At 48.2% G+C, this 26,904-nt stretch overlaps 1 protein-coding gene across 1 annotated transcript; it reads right to left on the bottom strand.

The window, feature by feature from the left end:
• Positions 1 to 5,690: 5,690 nt before the first annotated feature.
• Positions 5,691 to 24,548, bottom strand: LOC311107265 (germ cell nuclear acidic protein-like; the record flags this gene model as incomplete). Its single annotated transcript, XM_084149745.1, has 6 exons — positions 5,691 to 6,145; positions 6,835 to 7,039; positions 8,078 to 8,213; positions 8,565 to 8,715; positions 18,457 to 18,634; positions 24,089 to 24,548. Coding segments are annotated over 6 exons (1,362 nt in total), but the record flags the coding sequence as incomplete, so codon positions are not given.
• Positions 24,549 to 26,904: the final 2,356 nt, after the last annotated feature.

Raw genomic sequence — 26,904 nt, 5'->3', positions numbered from 1 at the left:
GGGGAATGTGCATGGTGGAGACCTGGTTTGGACTTTCCACCGTAGTTGCCCCTATGGAAACACCTACACACCTCCCCGAGCACTGACTTGATCATCCCTTGAGAGCCCTCTGTTGCCATGAAATAGTGGGGTCATGAGACGTTAACCAGGGAAGCCCCAACACCACTGGAAACGCAGGAGAATCAATCAGATAGACTAATACCGCCCGAAAGCGGCGGGTGAAATCCTCATAGCGTACTGACGCTGCGTCTATTCCTCCCCACTCGGCGTTGGCCCACTCGAGCGCTCTTCCAGATAGACAGGACATGAGGGCGGACACGCTCTCGTATCCCGAGGGAGCCGGGTGGATGGTCGCCAGGTAGAGCTCTACCTGGAGCAGAAAACCCTGACACCCGGCAGCTGTACCATCGTATGCCCTCGGGAGCGAGAGCCGAATCCCACTGGACCCAGGTGACGAAGGGGTGGACAGCGGTGTGGGTGGTTGTGTAGTTGGAGGAGGTGTAGGACCACCACCTCTCTCCCATCGCTCCATAGTGTTCAACATGTGCTCCATAGCGGTACCGAGAGTCTGGATCATGGTCGCCTGCTGTTGGACACGTTCCTCCATTGATCGGGACGAAATGAATGTACCTGCTGACTCCATATTTAGGTGCGTGTTTCTGTCAGGATGTCAGTGTGATGCGGTAGGACGAAGTCAGGCGCAGGACACAGAGCTAATCGAAAACGTACTTTACTCGTAGGTAACGTAAAATAACATAACCTCCACGCAGGGAGGAAACAAACCCGCTCACAAGATGACAACCAAACATGAACAAACACACACAACATACAGTGTGAGCCAGAGGGTTAAATAGGGAAGTGATCAATACTAATGGGAACCAGGTGTGAACAATCAAGACAAGACAAGTAGAACACAGAAACATAGATCGGTAGCAGCTAGTACTCCGGTGACGACGAACGCCGAAGCCTGCCCGAGCAAGGAGGAGGAGCAGCCTCGGCTGAAACCGTGACAGTACCCCCCCTTGACGCGCGGCTCCAGCCGTGCACCGACACCGGCCTCGGGTTTCAGGAATATAATTCTACTCTCACACTTCTGAGTTCTGAGTTCTCCATGACATTTCAAGTGAGGTCAGGTCAACTTTAGTTCATCACTTTGAGCCATAAAAACATTGGTTGTCCCAATAATATCTCCTTTAAATAATCTCTCCTTTTAATAATCTCTTACATACAAATCCCTCACAGCGTAAAAATCCTCACAATTCAACTTCACTGATTAAAAAGGAAATGACTGGTTTAAGAAATATGGTGGAAACTCCCTCTTGTCCATGCCTCCACCAATATGCTTTTACATTTGTGGGAAGCTAGTGAACAAGTGATATTATTGGGACGCACCCATTGGTGTTGGGGTGAACTCTTCCAGGTCCAGCAGGGCCTTATAGGGCCTGGAGACCCACATGGGGATGGAGAAGTACCCAGATAGGAGGTTAGGTGTTGATTTGGGATTCAGGGTCTCTTTCTGTTCCAGGAGTCGCTATGGGAACCCCCAACTGTAATGTGATGGCCTTGCAGAACGTGGTGACCCAGATGGACAGTCACCTCTACCACCTGGCAAAACTGATCTCCCTGTGAGTCGGCTGTACCCTCAACACTCTCCTCAGTATCCCTCTGCTCCTCCCATCACCAGAGCCCCCTCCATGCTCAGCCAAACACGCTTCTTCATCCTCACACATCTCCTTTGCTGCGACAACATACAGGTCAGAGTTGGAATCAGAATTAGCTTGATTTGCCAAGTACATTTACATGTAGCAGGAATTTGACCTGGTGAAAGAGTTCTGACCACAATGAACAGAATGTAGACAGGTGAGGGCTACGTAGACAGGTGAGGGCTACGTAGACAGGTGAGGGCTACGTAGACAGGTGAGGGCTACGTAGACAGGTGAGGGCTACGTAGACAGGTGAGGGCTACGTAGACAGGTGAGGGCTACGTAGACAGGCGAGGGCTACGTAGACAGGTGAGGGCTACGTAGACAGGTGAGGGCTACGTAGACAGGTGAGGGCTACGTAGACAGGTGAGGGCTACGTAGACAGGTGAGGGCTACGTAGACAGGTGAGGGCTACGTAGACAGGTGAGGGCTACGTAGACAGGTGAGGGCTACGTAGACAGGTGAGGGCTACGTAGACAGGTGAGGGCTACGTAACAGTGATGGTGGGGAGTTTTGAGTTGTGACACTTCTGAAAAGCGCGGTATCTAGTATTAATGCTCTTTATAATTTGTAATACAAACACAAAAATGTATGCACGCATGACTGTAAGTCGCTTTGGATAAAAGCGTCTGCTAAATGGCATAATATATATATATATAATATCTGGTTTCCATGGATGGTTCAGCCATGAAGCTTGCAACACCACAGTGGTAGGTCCGTTCTAGACCTGCATGGACTATATAGTAGGCTTTAATATAACTTAAGTTTACTGTCACTTGGAATTGAAACGTTTGCTAAATTTAAATTCATTTTTTCAATTTTATTCTGGTTCCAGCTGCTTCTCCTGACCTCCAAAGCAGCCCCCGTCATGTCCTGGGAGGGCATGCCTGTGGCCCAGTGTCTGGTTCCAGCTGCTTCTCCTGACCTCCAAAGCAGCCCCCGTCATGTCCTGGGAGGGCATACCTGTGGCCCAGTGTCTGGTTCCAGCTGCTTCTCCTGACCTCCAAAGCAGCCCCCGTCATGTCCTGGGAGGGCATGCCTGTGGCCCAGTGTCTGGTTCCAGCTGCTTCTCCTGACCTCCAAAGCAGCCCCCGTCATGTCCTGGGAGGGCATGCCTGTGGCCCAGTGTCTGGTCTCTGCTGCCTCTCAGGGCTGCTCTATGGTGGGTACACTAGCTGGTATAATGTACAAGCATTGTATTGTATTGTATTGTATTGCATATCGGGTTGCACATTTCTGGTAACTTTAACCAAAATTCCCTAGATTTCCAGAAATCCTGGTTGGAAGTTTCCTGGAAAAGCACAAAATCCGGAATCCTGTGACCAGGATGTCTGGAAAACCAGGGAATTTTCCAACTCTAATTACATACACCACATGGCAAAAGGTATGTAAACACCTGCTCGTCAAAAACATCTCATTCCAAAATCATGGGCATTAATATGGAGTTGGTCCCACCTTTGCTGCTATAACAGCCTCCACTCTTCTGGGAAGGCTTTCCACTAGATGTTGGAACATTGCTGCGTGGACTTGCTTCTATTCAGCCACAAGAGCATTAGTGAGGTCAGGCACTGATGTTGGGCAATTAGGCTTCGCGCTTCAGCACTCAGCGGTCCCGTTCTGTGAGCTTCGGTGGCTTACCACTTCAGCTCTAGCAGGGCCGAAATTTGACCAACTTTCATGTTGGGTAGGGTGGCATCCTATGATGGAGCCACATTGAAAGTCACTGAGCTCTTCAGTAAGGCCTTTCTACTGCCAATGTTTGTCTATGGAAATTGCATGGCTGTGTGCTCGATTTTATACACCTGTCAGCAACGAGTGTGGCTGAAATACCGGTAGCTTATCCACTAATTTTGGCCATGTAGTGTGTACACGGTACTGTATATATATCTGTGTTAATATAAATACCCTTCTCTAGCCTTGACTCAATAGGCAGTGCCCCATTGAGCTGCCCAACATTTATGAAAGCAATCGTTAACCTGATGTTACTCCTCCTCTTCTTCCACACTATCTTTTCTGTTGTTTCGGATCCACTAAGCTGACATTGTTCCCTGAAATGATAGATTTGGATGGCTGAGTCAATAGACCAGTGGAGAAGGGTATTTTGCAGAGACAATACATGTACAAAAGCAAACAGAATGGTTGTAATAAGCAAGAGTGGGATAACATTCCTCAGTCTACCAGTAAATCATCAGATATGTTTAGAAAACATCAAATCTTTATTCAAAAATAAAAGCTTGTCATCAACAAAACAAATATTAAGACAACCGTTAAAAATGTAACATACATTTCCCGCATGTTGCCACATCTGCCTGTTATGCACCGTATTAAATGTAATAAATACATTTAAAAAACTATACATAAAAAAAAAAAAGATTCATTTTCACAGATTAATATTTCAAGTAATTCAAAACAGTTGGTCACAATATATGTACATCTCTAGAGCACAAAAAACTGTGAACCCCAAAATGATATTTAAAGGGTATGAAACCATGTCACAGGCAGGCTTGACAACAATATACAGTGCCTTAGTAAAGTATTCAGACCCATTGACTTTTTCCACATTTTGTTAAAGTTACAGCCTTATTCTCAAATGGATTAAATTGTTTTTTTCCTTATCGATCTACACACAATACCCCATAATGACAAAGCAAAAATTGATTTTTAGAAAATGTTGCCAATTTATTAAAAACAAAAAACCGAAATATCACATTTACATAAGTATTCAGACCCTTTACTCAGTACTTTGTTGAAGCACCTTTGGCAGCGATTACAGCCTCAAGTCTTCTTGGGTATGACGCTACAAGCTTGGCACACCTGTCCTCTGTCGGATTGGATGGGGAGCATTGCTGCACAGCTATTTTCAGGTCTCTCCAGAGATGTTTGATCGGGTTCAAGTCCGGGCTCTGGCTGGGCCACTCAAGAACATTCAGAGACTTGTCCCGAAGCCTCTCCTGTGTTGTCTTGGCTGTGTGCTTAGGGTCGTTGTCCTGTTGGAAGGTGAACCTTTGCCCGAAGTCTGAGGTCCTGAGCGTTCTGGAGCAGGTTTTCATTAAGGAACTCTCTGTACTTTGCTCCATTCATCTTTGCCTTGATCCTGACTAGTCTCCCTGTCCCTGCTGCTGAAAAACATCCCCACAGGTTGATGCTGCCACCACCATGCTTCAGCGTAGGGATGGTGCCAGGTTTCCTCCAGACCTGATGCTTGGCATTCAGGCCAAAGAGTTCAATCTTGGTTTCATCAGACCAGAGAATCTTGTCTTTAGGTGCCTTTTGGCAAACTCCAAGCGGGCTGTCATGTGCCTTTTACTGAGGAGTGGCTTCCGTCTGGCCACTCTACCATAAAGGCCTAATTGGTGGAGTGCTGCAGAGATGGTTGTCCTTCTGGAAGGTTCCCCCATCTCCACGGAGGAACTCTAGAGCTCTGTCAGAGTGGACTCCAATCAAGTTGTAGAAACATCTCAAGGATGATCAATGGAAAAACAGGATGCACCTGAGCTCAATTTCGAGTCTCAGAGCTAAGGGTCTGAATACTTATGTAAGTAAGGTATAGATTTTTTGTTTTAAATAAATGTGCAAAAAAAAAAAAAGGGGGTATTGTGTGTAGATTGCTGAGGAAATTGTTTTATTGAATCCATTTTAGAATAAGGCTGTCACGTAACAGGGGTCTGAATACTTTCCAAAGGTACTGTATGACTGATTCACGTTGCCTTTAGTCACTGTTCAGTGTTTCTCTTGGCTCAGTTCACTGTAATGGTGAGACTCCAGTTAGAGACGTAAGGAATGACAACAGACTGCCTCTGAAAACCTGATACATACACAGAGGTATTTAAGACAGACCTATCAACTTGAAGATCCCACTAATCTTACACATTAGGATGGTTAAAAGAGAAGGATCCCACCATTGCTTCAAATCAGAGCAGTGGAAACCTTCAAGAAGGAATTAACAGAATGATGCATGTTCAGGGAGGGTTTTACGGCTACTCCTGAACAAAAAACATGTCTTATTATTAATATCCTGAGTGCTTTATAGTCCAGGAGACAAGAGTACTGTAGGGCTAATCCAAGTCCATGCAACCACACCCTCCAACTGCATCAGAATGATTCCACCTCATCTCTTTCACACCTATCAAATAATGTGAGACCAGTGAAAATCCTCAAGCCAAGGATACAGTTTTTGTATAGGGACAGCTGATCCCGCTCTTTCTCCCTCTCAGCTCTGGCTGAGTTTGGTCTTAGTGGCGAAGTCAACACTGAGTTTCCTCATCACCTCACCGTGGCTCTGACCCACCAGGTCCTGGCGAACGCTCCCATAGTTCTCCTTGACGAAGTTGGCGAAGGGTGTGGGCGCCCGGGTCTTGGCGGGGGTGAGTAGGACCAGCTGACCCGTACAGAGGGCACACACAAACCTCTGGGTGTCCAGAGACTTAGAGTGGCGACCGAGTCTACAGAGGGTAGGAAGATGAGAACAGTTTAGCCATCAATAGGTTTTCGAGTTTAGCCATCAATTGGTTTTCGAGTTTAGCCATCAATTGGTTTTCGAGTTTAGCCATCAATTGGTTTTCGAGTTTAGCCATCAATTGGTTTTCGAGTTTAGCCATCAATTGGTTTTCGAGTTTAGCCATCAATTGGTTTTCGAGTTTAGCCATCAACTGGTTTTCGAGTTTAGCCATCAATTGGTCTTCGAGTTTAGCCATCAATTGGTTTTCGAGTTTAGTCATCAATTGGTTTTCGAGTTTAGCCATCAATTGGTCTTCGAGTTTAGCCATCAATTCATGAGAATCCATGCTAGATTGAGGGCTTGAACTACCTAGTTTGATAGTATAAGCTATGACAATACATACTGTAGGGGGAGAAAGAGAATATTCAATTTAAGTCTCAGGCAATAATATATCAAAAATATAATGCCATTTGGCAGACACTTTTATCCCAAGCGATTAACACTACTACAGTGAGTATATATTGTTGACCCCTGCTGAGCCACACAGGACAACTACTTAATCTGACGGAATGACTCAGTTTCCTTGGATTAAATAAATCCATCTTTAAAATCCCAAAACGACATTTCATTTGCAGCGCTAAAACAGTATTCAAGTGTAAGCCAGGGACAGACAGGAAGTTAGTGTCGACCTACGTGTTTTTGCAGCGGCTGCACTGGTACTGGTACTTGTAGTTAATGTCGTAGCCGTGGCAGCGGGTAACCGTGGGCAGCTCGGGGTGTGCCAGCGTGGCCTTGTGGGCGTACAGCTTCCAGAAGGGGCCGTGCCCATCCCTCACACTGTTGATCAACCAGGTGGCAGCGTGGCACATCTCATGGACCAACGTGTCACGCAGACGGTCTGGGAGGACGAGACGGGGGAGGATGAGACGGGGGGAGGATGAGACGGGGGAGGACGAGACGGGGGGAGGATGAGACAGGGGGAGGATGAGACGGGGGGGGAGGAGGATGAAACGGGGGGAGGGGGATGAGACGGGGGGGAGGAGGATGAATCGGGGGGGAGGGGGATGAGACGGGGGGGAGGAGGATGAAACGGGGGGGAGGGGGATGAGACGGGGGGGAGGAGGATGAAACGGGGGGGAGGGGGATGAGACGGGGGGGAGGAGGATGAAACGGGGGGGAGGAGGATGAAACGGGGGGGAGGGGGATGAGACGGGGGGAGGGGGATGAGACGGGGGGGGAGGAGGATGAGACGGGGGGGAGGAGGATGAGACGGGGGGGAGGATGAGACGGGGGGGAGGAGGATGAGACGGGGGGGAGGAGGATGAAACGGGGGGGAGGGGGATGAGACGGGGGGGAGGAGGATGAAACGGGGGGGAGGGGGATGAGACGGGGGGAGGGGGATGAGACGGGGGGGAGGAGGATGAGACGGGGGGGAGGAGGATGAGACGGGGGGGAGGATGAGACGGGGGGGGAGACGGGGGGAGGATGAGACGGTAGAGTGAGAGAGGGAATGGGAGAGAGAGGAGAGGAGAGAGGGAATGGGAGAGAGAGGAGAGGGAGAGAGAGGAGAGAGGGAATGGGAGAGAGAGGAGAGGAGAGAGGGAATGGGAGAGAGAGAGGGAGAGAGGGAATGGGAGAGAGAGGAGAGGGAGAAAGAGGAGAGGGAATGGGAGAGAGAGGAGAGAGGGAGTGGGAGAGAGAGGAGAGAGGGAATGGGAGAGAGAGGAGAGGGAGAGAGAGGAGAGGGAGGATGGGTGAGAATGAGGGAAGGTGGGAGAGAAAGAAGGAGATATGTTAAACCAGGTTTAATCATACAGACACGGGCTGCACAAATTCAAGTTTGACTTTAAATGACTTACACCAGAACCTAATTTCAACGTTATAACAACATACATTTAATCTCATGTCATTAGTTCTTCAACCGGCCAAGCCTTACCTGCAGAGTCACAGACCTTCTCAGAGAGTTGGATGCGGGCGTATCGGTTCCCTCCTCCTCTCTCCTGCCCTGTGATGCAGTAGCCAGCAGTCTTCCTCATCTTCTTATTCCAGCTCACTGACATGTTACTGGGCAGCTGGGGCACAGAGGTTAGAAAGGTAACAAGAGGTAAAACAGCTCACTGACATGTTACTGGGCAGCTGGGGCACAGAGGTTAGAAAGGTAACCAGAGGTAAAACAGCTCACTGACATGTTACTGGGCAGCTGGGGCACAGAGGTTAGAAAGGTAACAAGAGGTAAAAGACAAGCCCAGATCACATAATGTTAAGGTTCAGGTCAACACAAAACACTGTATTAGATGGCATCTTTATCACTCTCCAAGTGATATGGCAGTACATGTATGCTTATAACCTGTGTGTTTAACACTGTCTAGCCTATGTATGATTAAAATGTGTGTGTGTGTGTGTGTGTGTGTGTGTGTGTGTACCTTGCTGTGGAACACGCTGGTGTTGTACAGGCAGTACAGTTTCCTGGTGAGCTCCTCCTTGGTCTGTTGGAAGTTGCGGCTGTAGCTGGAGCCTGGTCCAGACAGAGACTGGAGGAAACATCCTGGAGTCATACACACTGCTGCTGACACACTGAGGAGAGAAACACAGCCTGGAGTCATACACACTGCTGCTGACACACTGAGGAGAGAAACACAGTCTGGAGTCTAACACACTGCTGCTGACACACTGAGGAGAGAAACACAGTCTGGAGTCTAACACACTGCTGACACACTGAGGAGAGAAACACAGCCTGGAGTCTAACACACTGCTGACACACTGAGGAGAGAAACACAGCCTGGAGTCTAACACACTGCTGCTGACACTCTGAGGAGAGAAACACAGCCTGGAGTCTAACACACTGCTGCTGACACACTGAGGAGAGAAACACAGCCTGGAGTCTAACACACTGCTGCTGACACACTGAGGAGAGAAACACAGCCTGGAGTCTAACACACTGCTGCTGACACACTGAGGAGAGAAACACAGCCTGGAGTCATACACACTGCTGCTGACACACTGAGGACAGAAACACAGTCTGGAGTCTAACACACTGCTGACACTCTGAGGAGAGAAACACAGCCTGGAGTCTAACACGCTGCTGACACTCTGAGGAGAGAAACACAGCCTGGAGTCTAACACGCTGCTGACACTCTGAGGAGAGAAACACAGCCTGGAGTCTAACACACTGGTGACACTCTGAGGAGAGAAACACAGCCTGGAGTCTAACACACTGGTGACACTCTGAGGAGAGAAACACAGCCTGGAGTCTAACACACTGCTGCTGACACTCTGAGGAGAGAAACACAGCCTGGAGTCTAACACACTGCTGACACTCTGAGGAGAGAAACACAGCCTGGAGTCTAACACACTGCTGACACACTGAGGAGAGAAACACAGCCTGGAGTCTAACACACTGCTGCTGACACACTGAGGACAGAAACACAGCCTGGAGTCTAACACACTGCTGCTGACACACTGGGGAGAGAAACACAGCCTGGAGTTTAACACACTGCTGCTGACACACTGAGGAGAGAAACACAGCCTGGAGTCTAACACACTGCTGACACTCTGAGGAGAGAAACACAGCCTGGAGTCTAACACACTGCTGACACTCTGAGGAGAGAAACACAGCCTGGAGTCTAACACGCTGCTGACACTCTGAGGAGAGAAACACAGCCTGGAGTCTAACACGCTGCTGACACTCTGAGGAGAGAAACACAGCCTGGAGTCTAACACGCTGCTGACACTCTGAGGAGAGAAACACAGCCTGGAGTCTAACACACTGCTGCTGACACACTGAGGACAGAAACACAGCCTGGAGTCTAACACGCTGCTGACACTCTGAGGAGAGAAACACAGCCTGGAGTCTAACACGCTGCTGACACTCTGAGGAGAGAAACACAGCCTGGAGTCTAACACACTGCTGACACACTGAGGAGAGAAACACAGCCTGGAGTCTAACACACTGCTGACACTCTGAGGAGAGAAACACAGCCTGGAGTCTAACACACTGCTGACACACTGAGGAGAGAAACACAGCCTGGAGTCTAACACACTGCTGCTGACACACTGAGGACAGAAACACAGCCTGGAGTCTAACACACTGCTGCTGACACTCTGAGGAGAGAAACACAGCCTGGAGTCTAACACACTGCTGCTGACACTCTGAGGAGAGAAACACAGCCTGGAGTCTAACACACTGCTGCTGACACTCTGAGGAGAGAAACACAGCCTGGAGTCTAACACACTGCTGACACTCTGAGGAGAGAAACACAGCCTGGAGTCTAACACACTGCTGCTGACACACTGAGGAGAGAAACACAGCCTGGAGTCATACACACTGCTGCTGACACTCTGAGGAGAGAAACACAGCCTGGAGTCTAACACACTGCTGCTGACACTCTGAGGAGAGAAACACAGCCTGGAGTCTAACACACTGCTGCTGACACACTGAGGACAGAAACACAGCCTGGAGTCTAACACACTGCTGCTGACACACTGAGGAGAGAAACACAGCCTGGAGTCTAACACACTGCTGCTGACACACTGAGGAGAGAAACACAGCCTGGAGTCTAACACACTGCTGACACTCTGAGGAGAGAAACACAGCCTGGAGTCTAACACACTGCTGACACACTGAGGAGAGAAACACAGCCTGGAGTCTAACACACTGCTGCTGACACTCTGAGGAGAGAAACACAGCCTGGAGTCTAACACACTGCTGACACACTGAGGAGAGAAACACAGCCTGGAGTCATACACACTGCTGACACACTGAGGGGAGAAACACAGCCTGGAGTCTAACACACTGCTGACACACTGAGGAGAGAAACACAGCCTGGAGTCATACACACTGCTGCTGACACTCTGAGGAGAGAAACACAGTCTGGAGTCTAACACTCTGAGGAGAGAAACACAGTCTGGAGTCTAACACACTGCTGCTGACACTCTTAGGAGAGAAACACAGCCTGGAGTCTAACACACTGCTGACACACTGAGGAGAGAAACACAGTCTGGAGTCTAACACACTGCTGCTGACACTCTGAGGAGAGAAACACAGTCTGGAGTCTAACACACTGCTGCTGACACTCTTAGGAGAGAAACACAGCCTGGAGTCTAACACACTGCTGATACACTGAGGAGAGAAACACAGTCTGGAGTCTAACACACTGCTGCTGACACTCTTAGGAGAGAAACACAGCCTGGAGTCTAACACACTGCTGACACACTGAGGAGAGAAACACAGCCTGGAGTCTAACACACTGCTGCTGACACACTGAGGGGAGAAACACAGCCTGGAGTCTAACACACTGCTGACACACTGAGGAGAGAAACACAGTCTGGAGTCTAACACACTGCTGCTGACACTCTGAGGAGAGAAACACAGTCTGGAGTCTAACACACTGCTGACACTCTGAGGAGAGAAACAAAGCCTGGAGTCTAACACACTGTTGCTGACACACTGAGGAGAGAAACACAGCCTGGAGTCTAACACACTGCTGCTGACACACTGAGGAGAGAAACCCAGCCTGGAGTCTAACACACTGCTGCTGACACTCTGAGGAGAGAAACACAGCCTGGAGTCTAACACACTGTTGCTGACACACTGAGGAGAGAAACACAGCCTGGAGTCTAACACACTGCTGCTGACACACTGAGGAGAGAAACCCAGCCTGGAGTCTAACACACTGCTGCTGACACACTGAGGAGAGAAACACAGTCTGGAGTCTAACACACTGCTGCTGACACACTGAGGAGAGAAACACAGTCTGGAGTCTAACACACTTCTGCTGACACTCTGAGGAGAGAAACACAGTCTGGAGTCTAACACACTGCTGCTGACACTCTTAGGAGAGAAACACAGCCTGGAGTCTAACACACTGCTGACACTCTGAGGAGAGAAACAAAGCCTGGAGTCTAACACACTGCTGCTGACACTCTGAGGAGAGAAACACAGTCTGGAGTCTAACACACTGCTGACACTCTGAGGAGAGAAACAAAGCCTGGAGTCTAACACACTGCTGCTGACACTCTGAGGAGAGAAACACAGCCTGGAGTCTAACACACTGAGGAGAGAAACACAGCCTGGAGTCTAACACACTGCTGCTGACACACTGAGGAGAGAAACCCAGCCTGGAGTCTAACACACTGCTGCTGACACACTGAGGAGAGAAACACAGCCTGGAGTCTAACACACTTCTGCTGACACTCTGAGGAGAGAAACACAGCCTGGAGTCTAACACACTGCTGCTGACACACTGAGGAGAGAAACACAGCCTGGAGTCTAACACACTGCTGCTGACACTCTTAGGAGAGAAACACAGTCTGGAGTCTAACACACTGCTGCTGACACACTGAGGAGAGAAACACAGCCTGGAGTCTAACACACTGCTGCTGACACACTGAGGAGAGAAACACAGTCTGGAGTCTAACACACTGCTGCTGACACACTGAGGAGAGAAACACAGTCTGGAGTCTAACACACTTCTGCTGACACTCTGAGGAGAGAAACACAGCCTGGAGTCTAACACACTGCTGCTGACACTCTTAGGAGAGAAACACAGTCTGGAGTCTAACACACTGCTGACACACTGAGGAGAGAAACACAGCCTGGAGTCTAACACACTGCTGACACACTGAGGAGAGAAACACAGTCTGGAGTCTAACACACTGCTGCTGACACACTGAGGAGAGAAACACAGCCTGGAGTCTAACACACTGCTGACACACTGAGGAGAGAAACATAGCCTGGAGTCTAACACACTGCTGCTGACACTCTGAGGAGAGAAACACAGCCTGGAGTCTAACACACTGCTGCTGACACACTGAGGACAGAAACACAGTCTGGAGTCTAACACACTGCTGCTGACACTCTGAGGAGAGAAACACAGCCTGGAGTCTAACACACTGCTGCTGACACTCTTAGGAGAGAAACACAGCCTGGAGTCTAACACACTGCTGACACACTGAGGAGAGAAACACAGCCTGGAGTCTAACACACTGCTGCTGACACTCTGAGGAGAGAAACACAGTCTGGAGTCTAACACACTGCTGCTGACACTCTTAGGAGAGAAACACAGCCTGGAGTCTAACACACTGCTGACACACTGAGGAGAGAAACACAGTCTGGAGTCTAACACACTGCTGCTGACACTCTGAGGAGAGAAACACAGCCTGGAGTCATACACACCGCTGACACTCTGAGGAGAGAAACACAGCCTGGAGTCTAACACACTGCTGCTGACACACTGAGGAGAGAAACACAGCCTGGAGTCTAACACACTGCTGACACACTGAGGAGAGAAACACAGTCTGGAGTCTAACACACTGCTGCTGACACTCTGAGGAGAGAAACACAGCCTGGAGTCATACACACTGCTGACACACCGAGGGGAGAAACACAGTCTGGAGTCTAACACACTGCTGACACACTGAGGAGAGAAACACAGCCTGGAGTCTAACACACTGCTGCTGACACTCTGAGGAGAGAAACACAGCCTGGAGTCTAACACACTGCTGACACACTGAGGAGAGAAACACAGTCTGGAGTCTAACACACTGCTGACACTCTGAGGAGAGAAACACAGCCTGGAGTCTAACACAATGCTGCTGACACACTGAGGAGAGAAACACAGCCTGGAGTCTAACACACTGCTGCTGACACTCTGAGGAGAGAAACACAGCCTGGAGTCTAACACACTGCTGCTGACACTCTGAGGAGAGAAACACAGCCTGGAGTCTAACACACTGCTGACACTCTGAGGAGAGAAACACAGCCTGGAGTCTAACACACTGCTGACACTCTGAGGAGAGAAACACAGTCTGGAGTCTAACACACTGCTGCTGACACTCTGAGGAGAGAAACACAGCCTGGAGTCTAACACACTGCTGACACACTGAGGAGAGAAACACAGTCTGGAGTCTAACACACTGCTGACACTCTGAGGAGAGAAACACAGCCTGGAGTCTAACACAATGCTGCTGACACACTGAGGAGAGAAACACAGCCTGGAGTCTAACACACTGCTGCTGACACTCTGAGGAGAGAAACACAGCCTGGAGTCATACACACCGCTGACACTCTGAGGAGAGAAACACAGCCTGGAGTCTAACACACTGCTGACACACTGAGGACAGAAACACAGCCTGGAGTCTAACACACTGCTGCTGACACACTGAGGAGAGAAACACAGCCTGGAGTCTAACACACTGCTGACACACTGAGGAGAGAAACACAGTCTGGAGTCTAACACACTGCTGCTGACACTCTGAGGAGAGAAACACAGCCTGGAGTCATACACACTGCTGACACACTGAGGGGAGAAACACAGTCTGGAGTCTAACACACTGCTGACACACTGAGGAGAGAAACACAGTCTGGAGTCTAACACACTGCTGACACACTGAGGAGAGAAACACAGTCTTGAGTCTAACACACTGCTGCTGACACACTGAGGAGAGAAACACAGCCTGGAGTCTAACACACTGCTGCTGACACACTGAGGACAGAAACACAGCCTGGAGTCTAACACACTGCTGACACACTGAGGAGAGAAACACAGTCTGGAGTCTAACACACTGCTGCTGACACACTGAGGAGAGAAACACAGCCTGGAGTCTAACACACTGCTGCTGACACTCTGAGGAGAGAAACACAGCCTGGAGTCTAACACACTGCTGACACTCTGAGGAGAGAAACACAGCCTGGAGTCTAACACACTGCTGACACTATGAGGAGAGAAACACAGTCTGGAGTGTAACACACTGCTGCTGACACACTGAGGAGAGAAACACAGCCTGGAGTCTAACACACTGCTGACACACTGAGGGGAGAAACACAGCCTGGAGTCTAACACACTGCTGCTGACACACTGAGGAGAGAAACACAGCCTGGAGTCATACACACTTCTGACACACTGAGGGGAGAAACACAGCCTGGAGTCTAACACACTGCTGACACACTGAGGAGAGAAACACAGCCTGGAGTCTAACACACTGCTGCTGACACACTGAGGAGAGAAACACAGCCTGGAGTCTAAAAAACTGCTGACACACTGAGGACAGAAACACAGCCTGGAGTCTAACACACTGCTGCTGACACTGAGAACAGAAACACAGCCTGGAGTCTAACACACTGCTGACACACTGAGGACAGAAACACAGTCTGGAGTCTAACACACTGCTGACACACTGAGGACAGAAACACAGCCTATTGATCTACACCCTGCCCTTGGCCCTGTTCAGTAGAGTATTGATCTACATCATGCCCTAGGCCCTGTTCAATGGAGTATTGATCTACACCCTGCCCTAGGCCCTGTTCAGTAGAGTATTGATCTACATCCTGCCCTAGGCCCTGTTCAGTAGAGTATTGATCTACACCCTGCCCTAGGCCCTGTTCAGTATAGTATTGATCTACACCCTGCCCTAGGCCCTGTTCAGTAGAGTATTGATCTACACCCTGCCCTAGGCCCTGTTCAGTATAGTATTGATCTACACCCTGCCCTAGGCCCTGTTCAGTAGAGTATTGATCTACATCCTGCCCTAGGCCCTGTTCAGTAGAGTATTGATCTACACCCTGCCCTAGGCCCTGTTCAGTATAGTATTGATCTACACCCTGCCCTAGGCCCTGTTCAGTAGAGTATTGATCTACACCCTGCCCTAGGCCCTGTTCAGTAGAGTATTGATCTACATCCTGCCCTAGGCCCTGTTCAGTAGAGTATTGATCTACACCCTGCCTTAGGCCCTGTTCAGTAGAGTATTGATCTACACCCTGCCCTAGGCCCTGTTCAGTAGAGTATTGATCTACACCCTGCCCTAGGCCCTGTTCAGTAGAGTATTGATCTACATCCTGCCCTAGGCCCTGTTCAGTAGAGTATTGATCTACACCCTGCCCTAGGGCCTGTTCAATAGAGTATTGATCTACATCCTGCCCTAGGCCCTGTTCAGTGGAGTATTGATCTACACCCTGCCCTAGGCCCTGTTCAGTAGAGTATTGATCTACATCCTGCCCTAGGCCCTGTTCAGTAGAGTATTGATCTACACCCTGCCCTAGGCCCTGTTCAGTATAGTATTGATCTACACCCTGCCCTAGGGCCTGTTCAATAGAGTATTGATCTACATCCTGCCCTAGGCCCTGTTCAGTGGAGTATTGATCTACACCCTGCCCTAGGCCCTGTTCAGTAGAGTATTGATCTACATCCTGCCCTAGGCCCTGTTCAGTAGAGTATTGATCTACACCCTGCCCTAGGCCCTGTTCAGTATAGTATTGATCTACATCATGCCCTAGGCCCTGTTCAATTAAGTATTGATCTACACCCTGCCCTAGGCCCTGTTCAGTAGAGTATTGATCTACATCCTGCCCTAGGCCCTGTTCAGTAGAGTATAGATCTACATCCTGCCCTAGGCCCTGTTCAGTAGAGTATTGATCTACATCATGCCCTAGGCCCTGTTCAGTAGAGTATTGATCTACACCCCGCCCTAGGCCCTGTTCAATGGAATATTGATCTACACCCTGCCCTAGGCCCTGTTCAGTAGAGTATTGATCTACACCCTGCCCTAGGCCCTGTTCAGTAGAGTATTGATCTACATCCTGCCCTAGGCCCTGTTCAGTAGAGTATTGATCTACACCCTGCCCTAGGCCCTGTTCAATAGAGTATTGATCTACATCCTGCCCTAGGCCCTGTTCAGTAGAGTATTGATCTACACCCTGCCCTAGGCCCTGTTCAGTAGAGTATAGATCTACATCCTGCCCTAGGCCCTGTTCAGTAGAGTATTGATCTACACCCTGCCCTAGGCCCTGTTCAGTAGAGTATTGATCTACATCCTGCCCTAGGGCCTGTTCAATAGAGTATTGATCTACATCCTGCCCTAGGCCCTGTTCAGTGGAGTATTGATCTACACCCTGCCCTAGGCCCTGTTCAGTAGAGTATTGATCTACACCCTGCCCTAGGCCCTGTTCAGTAGAGTATTGATCTACACCCTGCCCTAGGCCCTGTTCAGTAGAGTATTGATCTACATCATGCCCTAGGCCCTGTTCAATGGAGTATTGATCTACACCCTGCCCTAGGCCCTGTTCAGTAGAGTATTGATCTACATCCTGCCCTAGGCCCTGTTCAGTAGAGTATTGATCTACATCATGCCCTAGGCCCTGTTCAATGGAGTATTGATCTACATCCTGCCCTAGGCCCTGTTCAGTAGAGTATTGACCTACACCCTGCCCTAGGCCCTGTTCAGTAGAGTATTGATCTACATCCTGCCCTAGGGCCTGTTCAATAGAGTATTGATCTACATCCTGCCCTAGGCCCTGTTCAGTGGAGTATTGATCTACACCCTGCCCTAGGCCCTGTTCAGTAGAGTATTGATCTACACCCTGCCCTAGGCCCTGTTCAGTAGAGTATTGATCTACACCCTGCCCTAGGCCCTGTTCAGTAGAGTATTGATCTACATCCTGCCCTAGGCCCTGTTCAGTAGAGTATTGATCTACATCATGCCCTAGGCCCTGTTCAATGGAGTATTGATCTACACCCTGCCCTAGGCCCTGTTCAGTAGAGTATTGATCTACATCCTGCCCTAGGCCCTGTTCAGTAGAGTATTGATCTACATCATGCCCTAGGCCCTGTTCAATGGAGTATTGATCTACACCCTGCCCTAGGCCCTGTTCAGTAGAGTATTGATCTACATCCTGCCCTAGGCCCTGTTCAGTAGAGTATTGATCTACATCATGCCCTAGGCCCTGTTCAATGGAGTATTGATCTACACCCTGCCCTAGGCCCTGTTCAGTAGAGTATTGATCTACACCCTGCCCTAGGCCCTGTTCAGTAGAGTATTGATCTACACCCTGCCCTAGGCCCTGTTCAGTAGAGTATTGATCTACATCCTGCCCTAGGCCCTGTTCAATAGAGTATTGATCTACATCCTGCCCTAGGCCCTGTTCAATAGAGTATTGATCTACACCCTGCCCTAGGCCCTGTTCAGTAGAGTATTGATCTACATCCTGCCCTAGGCCCTGTTCAATAGAGTATTGATCTACACCCTGCCCTAGGCCCTGTTCAATAGAGTATTGATCTACACCCTGCCCTAGGCCCTGTTCAGTAGAGTATTGACCTACACCCTGCCCTAGGCCCTGTTCAGTAGAGTATTGATCTACACCCTGCCCTAGGCCCTGTTCAATAGAGTATTGATCTACACCCTGCCCTAGGCCCTGTTCAGTAGAGTATTGATCTACACCCTGCCCTAGGCCCTGTTCAGTAGAGTATTGATCTACACCCTGCCCTAGGCCCTGTTCAGTAGAGTATTGATCTACACCCTGCCCTAGGCCCTGTTCAATATTACCTGGAGGAGGAAAGGCTGCTGGTCTGGAGTCTGGTTTCCGTCTGGGAAACTGTGGGTTTAGTGACGAGCGGCCACACCGCAGTCTTCAGATCCAATGGTGTTCTCCCTACCAGCCGAGGGCCCGCCTCTTTCAAAGCTTTGGGCCGTGGAGCTGACAGAAGGGGCTTCTGATTGGGCCCTGGATTCACACACGAGGAAGCAGCCAATGAGATTACATGATATAGAAACAAAAAAGGAAAAGTACCAATTAAAGACCACAGCTGGCAGAAGCCTTGTGGGTGGAAACTGTCTGAACAGAAATATATGAGTTACCTGTGTTGTGTTGGGGTGTTGCATGTGTTATGTTTGGGTGTTGGGGTGTTACCTGTGTTATGTTTAGGTGTTGGGGTGTTACCTGTGTTATGTTTAGGTGTTGGGGTGTTACCTGTGTCATGTTTAGGTGTTGGGGTGTTGCCTGTGTTATGTTTAGGTTTTGGGGTGTTACCTGTTTGTGTTGGGGTGTTACCTGTGTTATGTTTAGGTGTTGGGGTGTTGCCTGTGTTATGTTTAGGTGTTGGGGTGTTGCCTGTGTTATGTTTAGGTGTTGGGGTGTTGCCTGTGTTATGTTTAGGTGTTGCCTGTGTTATGTTTAGGTGTTGGGGTGTTGCCTGTGTTATGTTTAGGTGTTGGGGTGTTGCCTGTGTTATGTTTAGGTGTTGGGGTGTTGCCTGTGTTATGTTTAGGTGTTGGGGTGTTGCCTGTGTTATGTTTAGGTGTTGGGGTGTTGCCTGTGTTATGTTTAGGTGTTGGGGTGTTGCCTGTGTTATGTTTAGGTGTTGGGGTGTTGCCTGTGTTATGTTTAGGTGTTGGGGTGTTGCCTGTGTTATGTTTAGGTGTTGGGGTGTTGCCTGTGTTATGTTTAGGTGTTGGGGTGTTGCCTGTGTTATGTTTAGGTGTTGGGGTGTTGCCTGTGTTATGTTTAGGTGTTGGGGTGTTGCCTGTGTTATGTTTAGGTGTTGGGGTGTTACCTGTGTTATGTTTAGGTGTTGGGGTGTTACCTGTGTTATGTTTAGGTGTTGGGGTGTTAGCAGTGTTATGTTTAGGTGTTGGGGTGTTGCCTGTGTTATGTTTAGGTGTTGGGGTGTTGCCTGTGTTATGTTTAGGTGTTGGGGTGTTGCCTGTGTTATGTTTAGGTGTTGGGGTGTTGCCTGTGTTATGTTTAGGTGTTGGGGTGTTGCCTGTGTTGTGTTGGGGTGTTACCTGTGTTATGTTTAGGTGTTGGGGTGTTGCCTGTGTTATGTTTAGGTGTTGGGGTGTTGCCTGTGTTGTGTTGGGGTGTTACCTGTGTTATGTTTAGGTGTTGGGGTGTTATCTGTGTTGTGTTTAGGTGTTGGGGTGTTGCCTGTGTTATGTTTAGGTGTTGGGGTGTTACCTGTGTTATGTTTAGGTGTTGGGGTGTTGCCTGTGTTATGTTTAGGTATTGGGGTGTTGCCTGTGTTATGTTTAGGTGTTGGGGTGTTACCTGTGTTGTGTTGGGGTGTTGCCTGTGTTATGTTTAGGTGTTGGGGTGTTACCTGTGTTATGTTTAGGTGTTGGGGTGTTACCTGTGTTATGTTTAGGTGTTGGGGTGTTGCCTGTGTTATGTTTAGGTGTTGGGGTGTTGCCTGTGTTATGTTTAGGTGTTGGGGTGTTACCTGTGTTGTGTTGGGGTGTTGCCTGTGTTATGTTTAGGTGTTGGGGTGTTACCTGTGTTATGTTTAGGTGTTGGGGTGTTACCTGTGTTATGTTTAGGTGTTGGGGTGTTGCCTGTGTTATGTTTAGGTGTTGGGGTGTTGCCTGTGTTATGTTTAGGTGTTGCCTGTGTTATGTTTAGGTGTTGGGGTGTTGCCTGTGTTATGTTTAGGTGTTGGGGTGTTGCCTGTGTTATGTTTAGGTGTTGGGGTGTTGCCTGTGTTATGTTTAGGTGTTGGGGTGTTGCCTGTGTTATGTTTAGGTGTTGGGGTGTTGCCTGTGTTGTGTTGGGGTGTTACCTGTGTTATGTTTAGGTGTTGGGGTGTTGCCTGTGTTGTGTTGGGGTGTTGGGGTGTTACCTGTGTTATGTTTAGGTGTTGGGGTGTTACCTGTTTGTGTTGGGGTGTTACCTGTGTTATGTTTAGGTGTAGGGATGTTACCTGTTTGTGTTGGGGTGTTACCTGTGTTATGTTTAGGTGTAGGGGTGTTACCTGTGTTATGTTTAGGTGTTGGGGTGTTGCCTGTGTTATGTTTAGGTGTTGGGGTGTTGCCTGTGTTATGTTTAGGTGTTGGGGTGTTGCCTGTGTTATGTTTAGGTGTTGGGGTGTTGCCTGTGTTATGTTTAGGTGTTGGGGTGTTACCTGTGTTATGTTTAGGTGTTGGGGTGTTACCTGTGTTATGTTTAGGTGTTGGGGTGTTAGCAGTGTTATGTTTAGGTGTTGGGGTGTTGCCTGTGTTATGTTTAGGTGTTGGGGTGTTGCCTGTGTTATGTTTAGGTGTTGGGGTGTTGCCTGTGTTATGTTTAGGTGTTGGGGTGTTGCCTGTGTTATGTTTAGGTGTTGGGGTGTTGCCTGTGTTATGTTTAGGTGTTGGGGTGTTGCCTGTGTTGTGTTGGGGTGTTACCTGTGTTATGTTTAGGTGTTGGGGTGTTGCCTGTGTTGTGTTGGGGTGTTGGGGTGTTACCTGTGTTATGTTTAGGTGTTGGGGTGTTACCTGTTTGTGTTGGGGTGTTACCTGTGTTATGTTTAGGTGTAGGGATGTTACCTGTTTGTGTTGGGGTGTTACCTGTGTTATGTTTAGGTGTAGGGGTGTTACCTGTGTTATGTTTAGGTGTTGGGATGTTACCTGTTTGTGTTGGGGTGTTACCTGTGTTATGTTTAGGTGTAAGGGTGTTACCTGTGTTATGTTTAGGTGTTGGGATGTTACCTGTTTGTGTTGGGGTGTTACCTGTGTTATGTTTAGGTGTTGGGATGTTACCTGTTTGTGTTGGGGTGTTACCTGTGTTATGTTTAGGTGTTGGGATGTTACCTGTTTGTGTTGGGGTGTTACCTGTGTTATGTTTAGGTGTTGGGGTGTTACCTGTTTGTGTTGGGGTGTTACCTGTGTTATGTTTAGGTGTTGGGATGTTACCTGTTTGTGTTGGGGTGTTACCTGTGTTATGTTTAGGTGTTGGGATGTTACCTGTTTGTGTTGGGGTGTTGCCTGTGTTATGTTTAGGTGTTGGGGTGTTACCTGTTTGTGTTGGGGTGTTACCTGTGTTATGTTTAGGTGTTGGGATGTTACCTCTGTTACCTGTGTTATGTTTAGGTGTTGGGGTGTTACCTGTGTTATGTTTAGGTGTTGGGATGTTACCTGTTTGTGTTGGGGTGTTACCTGTGTTATGTTTAGGTGTTGGGGTGTTGCCTGTGTTATGTTTAGGTGTTGGGGTGTTACCTGTTTGTGTTGGGGTGTTACCTGTGTTATGTTTAGGTGTTGGGGTGTTACCTGTGTTATGTTTAGGTGTTGGGGTGTTGCCTGTGTTATGTTTAGGTGTTGGGGTGTTGCCTGTGTTATGTTTAGGTGTTGGGGTGTTGCCTGTGTTATGTTTAGGTGTTGGGGTGTTGCCTGTGTTATGTTTAGGTGTTGGGGTGTTGCCTGTGTTATGTTTAGGTGTTGGGGTGTTGCCTGTGTTATGTTTAGGTGTTGGGGTGTTGCCTGTGTTATGTTTAGGTGTTGGGGTGTTGCCTGTGTTATGTTTAGGTGTTGGGGTGTTACCTGTGTTATGTTTAGGTGTTGGGGTGTTACCTGTGTTATGTTTAGGTGTTGGGGTGTTAGCAGTGTTATGTTTAGGTGTTGGGGTGTTGCCTGTGTTATGTTTAGGTGTTGGGGTGTTGCCTGTGTTATGTTTAGGTGTTGGGGTGTTGCCTGTGTTATGTTTAGGTGTTGGGGTGTTGCCTGTGTTATGTTTAGGTGTTGGGGTGTTGCCTGTGTTGTGTTGGGGTGTTACCTGTGTTATGTTTAGGTGTTGGGGTGTTGCCTGTGTTATGTTTAGGTGTTGGGGTGTTGCCTGTGTTGTGTTGGGGTGTTACCTGTGTTATGTTTAGGTGTTGGGGTGTTATCTGTGTTGTGTTTAGGTGTTGGGGTGTTGCCTGTGTTATGTTTAGGTGTTGGGGTGTTACCTGTGTTATGTTTAGGTGTTGGGGTGTTGCCTGTGTTATGTTTAGGTATTGGGGTGTTGCCTGTGTTATGTTTAGGTGTTGGGGTGTTACCTGTGTTGTGTTGGGGTGTTGCCTGTGTTATGTTTAGGTGTTGGGGTGTTACCTGTGTTATGTTTAGGTGTTGGGGTGTTACCTGTGTTATGTTTAGGTGTTGGGGTGTTGCCTGTGTTATGTTTAGGTGTTGGGGTGTTGCCTGTGTTATGTTTAGGTGTTGGGGTGTTGCCTGTGTTATGTTTAGGTGTTGGGGTGTTGCCTGTGTTATGTTTAGGTGTTGGGGTGTTGCCTGTGTTATGTTTAGGTGTTGGGGTGTTGCCTGTGTTATGTTTAGGTGTTGGGGTGTTGCCTGTGTTATGTTTAGGTGTTGGGGTGTTGCCTGTGTTGTGTTGGGGTGTTACCTGTGTTATGTTTAGGTGTTGGGGTGTTGCCTGTGTTGTGTTGGGGTGTTGGGGTGTTACCTGTGTTATGTTTAGGTGTTGGGGTGTTACCTGTTTGTGTTGGGGTGTTACCTGTGTTATGTTTAGGTGTAGGGATGTTACCTGTTTGTGTTGGGGTGTTACCTGTGTTATGTTTAGGTGTAGGGGTGTTACCTGTGTTATGTTTAGGTGTTGGGATGTTACCTGTTTGTGTTGGGGTGTTACCTGTGTTATGTTTAGGTGTAAGGGTGTTACCTGTGTTATGTTTAGGTGTTGGGATGTTACCTGTTTGTGTTGGGGTGTTACCTGTGTTGTGTTTAGGTGTTGGGATGTTACCTGTTTGTGTTGGGGTGTTACCTGTGTTATGTTTAGGTGTTGGGATGTTACCTGTTTGTGTTGGGGTGTTACCTGTGTTATGTTTAGGTGTTGGGGTGTTACCTGTTTGTGTTGGGGTGTTACCTGTGTTATGTTTAGGTGTTGGGATGTTACCTGTTTGTGTTGGGGTGTTGCCTGTGTTATGTTTAGGTGTTGGGGTGTTACCTGTTTGTGTTGGGGTGTTACCTGTGTTATGTTTAGGTGTTGGGATGTTACCTCTGTTACCTGTGTTATGTTTAGGTGTTGGGGTGTTACCTGTGTTATGTTTAGGTGTTGGGATGTTACCTGTTTGTGTTGGGGTGTTACCTGTGTTATGTTTAGGTGTTGGGGTGTTGCCTGTGTTATGTTTAGGTGTTGGGGTGTTACCTGTTTGTGTTGGGGTGTTACCTGTGTTATGTTTAGGTGTTGGGGTGTTACCTGTGTTATGTTTAGGTGTTGGGGTGTTGCCTGTGTTATGTTTAGGTGTTGGGGTGTTGCCTGTGTTATGTTTAGGTGTTGGGGTGTTGCCTGTGTTATGTTTAGGTGTTGGGGTGTTGCCTGTGTTATGTTTAGGTGTTGGGGTGTTGCCTGTGTTATGTTTAGGTGTTGGGGTGTTGCCTGTGTTATGTTTAGGTGTCGGGGTGTTGCCTGTGTTATGTTTAGGTGTTGGGGTGTTACCTGTGTTGTGTTTAGGTGTTGGGGTGTTGCCGGCCTTGTGGTTTTTCTTAATTCTGTCCAGTAAGCTGAGGAACTCCTCCTCTGAGCTGGCTGAGTCCTCCAGCTTCGACGCGGCTGAGTGGGCCCGCTGTGGAAGGGGGGCCGGGGAAGGTGTGAAGGAGGAAGAGGGGAGAGGAAGAGTGCTGGGAGAGAGGGAGGGCAGAGGAGGAGGGGAGGACAAGGGAAAGAAGATGTTGTCCTCCTGGTTACTTTGTGGAACTTTGACCTTGTGCGTCCGTGACGACGGCGGCTTGCGCACAGGGTGGCGCGTCCTCCATGTGCTCTTCATCACGATACCATCATCTTCTTCATTGTCGCTGAGGAAAACTGGGGAGTCACACTGGGACAGGGGTCTTCTGACTGGGGGCTGGGAGGATGACAGCTTAGGGGTCTTCTGACTGGGGGCTGGGAGGATGACAGCTTAGGGGTCTTCTGACTGGGGGTTGGGAGGATGACAGCTTAGGGGTCTTCTGACTGGGGGCTGGGAGGATGACAGCTTAGGGGTCTTCTGACTGGGGGCTGGGAGGAGGACAGCTTAGGGGTCTTAAACGCACCTGTAGAAGACAGATCAAATGTGTCTTTTTGTTGGGACTGAATCATAATATATCCATGAGTTAAACAAAACAGACAGTGACTGTTGAGTAGGTAATGCTTTCAGCCTAACAACTCCTCTTAGCCGTGACAATATATCATTTTAACCAAGGCTTCCTGGGTATTACTTCAATTCTGGCTATGCAAAGAAAAGTCATCACAGTGCTGAACTGAAATCGAGCAGAAAGAACTTCTTAGAAACAGATTTCAGTTAATTACAAGCATGTATGATGACAGTCAATGTCTGAGTATCAAATGGCACCCTATTCCCTATGTAGTCCACTACCTTTGAATAGAGCCCTATGCGCCCTGGTCAAAAGTAGTGCACTACATAGGGAATAGGTTGCCATTAGGGATGCACTCAATGTTACCTTTGGAGGTAGGTGTTTTTTTCTTCTCGACAACAAAGTCATCATCAGAGGAAAAGCTGTGGACAATGAAGTTTCTGAGGCTGAGGACAAAACAGGAGATAAACCTGAGTATTTAACACACGATAGGGACCATAGTCATGGTAAGAGAGGTTGGAACCACTGTACCTGTCTTCACTGCCATGCTCTGCTTCCTTGGGCTTAGGCTTGGGAGTTTTCATATGGCTCAGGACTTCAGGGGCACCAGAGGAGAGACAAGGGAACAGTAAACATGTCATCCCCACGAATGATGCAGCCGCAGTTATACCTCTTCCTCTGCTGTTACTCACAAATGTCCGTTAATTACTATAGCTCCCGCCTTGGGTCAATCAGTGTAATTTTGTACATTTTGTAAATGCCGGATCTCTATGACAAGACGCATCATTCACCAGAGTTTCGTCAAAATCAGGCCAGTGCTGTGCTGTCTGAGATATCACGTGTGGCTAAGGCTAACGTAAGAACGGACGGAGACCGATCCACAGTCACCTCCCCGATTTCATCATGGGGGACAACGACATGAGTAAGGAGACATTGAAGGGACCTGGGCCCGGTTTCCCGGTAGCGATGGAATTTAGGCTTACGAGTGTTTTAATGATGCATCTTTCCTACAACTGCCTAAGATGTAACATGCGTTTCCCAAAACACCACGCAGAGAGAACATTCACAAGTTGGTCGTTGAGGCAAGTGTCGATACTGATAGGATCGAAAGAAAGGAAGCGATGCTCTCGGATCAGCTTTCTCCATTGAAATTTTACCTTAACACTATAATTATTTCACAATACCGATGACGGTTCAGCTCCTAAAGAGATTCTCACCTATGGCTGCAAATATTGAGGCGGTTTATTCTAATGCTTACCCTATAATAATGCACTAAATCAAGATGTGGTACGTTACGCTACACATTATGAAATATATTGAGGCAAAAATGACAGACAGTAGCCAAATAGCAAAATAAAACTAAATTGAATGAACATGAAATTGATTTCAACATCAAACGACGCATTTTGCTGTTCTACGAGTGGTTGAGCGCAGTCAGTAAATAATGAGCATTTTCAAGTACAACTATAGTAACGATGGTTTTGGGAAAAAGCTCTGAGATTTAACAATGCTCCTACGAAGATTCTAACAATGAACTTAGCCTTAAGATCCATTTAGGAAACCGGGCCCTGGACAGTCAGAAACAATACTGTTCTTTGACTTAGAAATGACACACCAAATTAGACATGACAAACACCCATTCGAAATGACATACAACATTGTTTCAATAAATAATTCTGAAGCCTCATTGGGTTTCAGAATATGACGTAGTAATGATCAAAACATTACTTCCCCAATGCAGAAGTCAAGACACCAGTATGGTACTTACAGTTTTCAAAGCTGTCATCACTGTCTGAGCTTAATACAAGGACTGGTTCACTAGAGGGGAGAGAATCAGAGAATTAACATCAACATATTTTGTCCAATTGAATGACTAGACAGAGCAAATGGGATTAAGGGCACTATTCAAGCAGTATCGCTGAAGTTCAGCAGTATTGCTGAAGTTCAGCATTACAGCGTGATTTAAATTTAAAGGCAACGTTCCCAGGTTAGTGAGTACTGCATTCACGGTAAACGCTGCATATGTCGGCTCAATTGGACAATACATTTACATTGCGCAATCTGTAATGCTTCAGTGATACAGATTGAATAGAACCCTAAGACTACAAGGCTATGTAGGCTGGAAGTTGGGCTGTGACAGTCATGGAATTTTGGATGACTGTAATTGGCCAGCCAAATGAC

Source organism: Coregonus lavaretus (genome assembly GCF_964263955.1).
Source record: "Coregonus lavaretus genome assembly, chromosome: 32".
In the NCBI taxonomy this organism is placed as follows: domain Eukaryota; kingdom Metazoa; phylum Chordata; class Actinopteri; order Salmoniformes; family Salmonidae; genus Coregonus; species Coregonus lavaretus.
Note: the sequence above shows the minus strand (reverse complement) of the source record. Positions and strands in the feature narration are given on the sequence as shown.